The 3,526-nt window shown below is 44.8% G+C and overlaps 1 protein-coding gene across 1 annotated transcript in view; it reads right to left on the bottom strand.

Annotated features, from left to right (window-relative positions):
- Positions 1-3,526, bottom strand: part of LOC116686864 (voltage-dependent calcium channel subunit alpha-2/delta-4) — a 158,488-nt gene that overhangs the window by 56,577 nt on the left and 98,385 nt on the right. Inside the window, exon 29 of the mRNA XM_032511910.1 lies at positions 1,587-1,601. Coding sequence (XP_032367801.1) covers positions 1,587-1,601 — 15 coding nt within the window. The remainder of the gene's footprint in view (positions 1-1,586; positions 1,602-3,526) is intronic.

Raw genomic sequence — 3,526 nt, 5'->3', positions numbered from 1 at the left:
GGGAGAGGAGAGAGAGAAGAGCGAGTGAGAAAGACGAGAGATAGCAGAAGAGAGAGATAGAGAGAGGGAAGAGACGAGATAGAGAGAGAGGGAGAGAGGAGAGAGAGAGAGAGAGGGAGAGGAGGGAGTGAGAGAGAAGGTGACGAGAGAGAGAGGGGAGAGAGAGATAGAGAGGAGGGAGAGAGAGAGAAGAGAGAGGGAGGGAGAGGGGAGAGAGAGAGAGGAAGAGAGAGGAGAGAGAGAAGGGAGAGGGAGAGAGAGAGAGAGAGGAGAGAGAGAGGGAGGGAGAGGGGAGAGAGAGAGATAGAGAGAGGGAGAGAGAGAGAGGGAGAGAGAGAGATAGAGAGAGGGAGAGAGAGAGAGAGAAAGAGAGAGAGAGAGAGAGAGAAGGGTCAAAGGTCGTCACATCATCCAACAGGAGAAACAAGCTGAGAAATCAATCATCAATTATCAATAATCAGTGTTTACTCACGTCTGTGTCGCTGGGCTGGAAGCAACAGGGAGGAGGAAGAAGGGCATGAAGATCATTAAAATACAAACTGGAAGAAATATTTAAACATGAGCAACAAGATGGAAATTAAAATTTTAAAAAATGACTTCCAAGTTCTCCAACAGATGTAAAGCAGTGTGTGTTGTGTATTAAACGACTGGAACAACACAGTGTGAGAGAATCTCTTTGGAAATTTAAAAAGTTGGATTTCAGTAACATTTTAATGTGTTATAATCTGTTAATGTGTTAGTTTTAGTTTTAGAGTTTTCTTTTTAGAGTTGCACAAAGGGCAAAAGGAACATTAATACAGAAAGTGGTAAATAGAGAAGTATATAAATATCAGAGTAAAAATATAAAAATGAAGACATACAGTCCCTGACAAAAGTCTTGTCTCTTATCTATTTTGTAGAAACAAGACAGAGAGGTCAAATTGGGCAAGAAAAAGGGCTATGGTCGGTCATACAGGAAATGAAACAAATTGACGGCAAATACTAAAATATGTCAGCAAATTAAATAGTGGTGCAGTGAGATCCAAATGTAATATCTTGTATGACTTCCATGAGCCTGAAGGACTGGACCCATGCGGTTTGGCGAGGATCCAGACCATGTGTTGATGAAGTCATGATAGAGAATAGATAGAGAGATAGAGAGAGAGGAGAGAGAGAATAAGAGAAGGGAGGAGAGGGATGAGGGAGAGAGAGGGAGAGGGGGAGGGAGAGGGAGAGAGAGAGAGGGAGAGAGAGTAGAGAGAGGGAGAAGAGAGAGAGAGAGAGAGGAGGGGAGAGGAGGAGAGAGAGGAGAGTAGAGTAGAGAGAGGAGAGAGAGGAGGGAGAGGGAGAGAGAGAGAGAGGGAGAGAGAGATGGGAGAGAGGGGAGAGAGAGAAGAGAGAGAGAGAAAGAGGGGGAGGGAGGAAGAGGAGAGAGGAGGGAGAGGGAGAGAGAGAAAGATAGAGAGAGGGAAGTAGAGAGGGAAGGAGGAGAAAGAGAGGAGAGGAAGAGAGATGAAGGAATAGAAGGAAAGGGGTGTCGTCACATCATCCAACAGGGGAACAAGCTGAGAAATCAATCTCAATTATCAATAATCATGTTTACTCACGTCTGTGTCGCTGGGCTGGAAGCAACAGGGAGGAGGAGAAGGGCATGAAGATCATTAAAATACAAACTGGAAGAAATATAAACATGAGCAACAAGATGGAAATTAATTTTAAAAAATGACTTCCAAGTTCTCCAACAGATGTAAAGCAGTGTGTGTTGTGTATTAACGACTGGAACAACACAGTGTGAGAGACTCTCTGGAATTTAAAAATTGGATTTCAGTAACATTTTAATGTGTTATATCTGTTATGTGTTAGTTTTAGTTTTAGAGTTTTCTTTTTAGAGTTGCAAAAGGGCAAAGGACATTAATACAGAAAGTGGTAAATAGAGAAGTATATAAATATCAGAGTAAAAATATAAAAATGAAGACATACAGTCCCTGACAAAAGTCTTGTCTCTTATCTATTTTGTAGAACACGTAAGACAACAAGAGAGCAGAAGTAAACTAAGATGTTCAAAGTCTGTGTCACTAAAGAAATTAACAACAAAGGTCAATTTTGACAAGTCTTGTCGTCATACAGAAATGAACAAATTTACTGCAATACTAAAATATGTCGCAAATAAATGTGGTGCAGTGAGATCCAATGTAATATCTTGTATGACTTCCATGAGCCTGAAGGACTGGACCCATGCGGTTTGGCGGGAGATCCAGACCATGTGTTTGATGAAGTCTCAGGACTAGATAGAGAAGCTCCCAGAGTTCATCGTAGACTTTGGTTTGGTCTTCCATGCTTCCTCTTTCATCCTACCCCACATCTGCTCCATGTGTTCATGTCTGGGACTGGGCCGGCCAATCCTGGACCATCTGATCTTCTTGCCTTGAGGAACTTTGAAGTGGAGATGGAAGTATGCGATGGAGCACCATCCTGCTGGAGAGTTTTGGCCTCTTTATGGTTGGGAATAATAGGTAGCTAAGATGTCTTGGTATTTGAGACATTGATGTTTCCTTCCACCCTGCAAGCCTCTCGCACACCCCCATTCTGGGTGTACCAACCAGACCAGATTTTTCCCCACCAAACTTCACAGTTTTCTGGTGATCTTGATCCATGCGGGCTCCAGTAGGTCTCCCTGATATTGGGCGTAATTCAACAGAAGATTCATCTGAAAAATCCACTTTTTCATTCTCAGCGCCATCCTGTTTAGCAGGCTGTGGACCCTTAGCAGGCTGTGACCGTTAGCAGGCTGTGGACCCGTTTACGGGCGTGTGGGGACCCGTAGCAGCTGTGGACCGTTAGCGCTGTGGACCCGTTAGCAGGCTGTGGACCCGTAGCAGGCTGTGACCCGTAGCAGGCTGTGGCCTGTTAGCAGGCTGTGGGCCTTGGCACATGCCACACGGTTTTTTTCATTTGTCTTTTGTTTAGTTGCTGGCTTCTGGGCCCTGATGGACCATGGAGGCCATCTCGAGACAGAATCCGCCAAACTGTTCTGGTTGACACGGGACTTCAGGGACCAGTTCTCGTGGATGGGCTGGCCTTGGATTTTGGAGCCAACACACGTCCTCTCGAGCTTTGGTCTGCGGGGTCCTGCCTACCTGGGCTCGTCAAAAACGTCTCCACTGTCTTCAAATTTTTTTAATCCTCTGCCTTGACGCTGAGACACTTGAAGGGTCTGCCACTCAGCAGTGGATCTGGTCGTCAGCTAGTGGATCTGGTCTTCAGCCCCTCTTGATACCAACCTTTAGTCTCAGGGTGAATCTTACCTGTCTGCAGAGGTCAGTTGCAGTTATGTGAAGGTCTAGTGTACTGGGGTTGTTTTTATACACACCTGAGACCTGATGGTCCATTATAGTCCCAGGTGAAGCTCTATGACGAGGAGACAACACTTATGTCTTTGCAAACATTGACTCAGGCTTTCCAAGCTGTGAATATAGAATACTTTTTGACAGTTTCGTTTTTGCTCTGAAACATTATCAAGAAGCTGTTGGGATACAATGATCTTTCT

This window comes from Etheostoma spectabile, unplaced genomic scaffold (genome assembly GCF_008692095.1).
Source record: "Etheostoma spectabile isolate EspeVRDwgs_2016 unplaced genomic scaffold, UIUC_Espe_1.0 scaffold517, whole genome shotgun sequence".
NCBI classification, from domain to species: Eukaryota; Metazoa; Chordata; class Actinopteri; order Perciformes; family Percidae; genus Etheostoma; species Etheostoma spectabile.
This window is presented reverse-complemented; position numbering and strand designations above follow the sequence as displayed.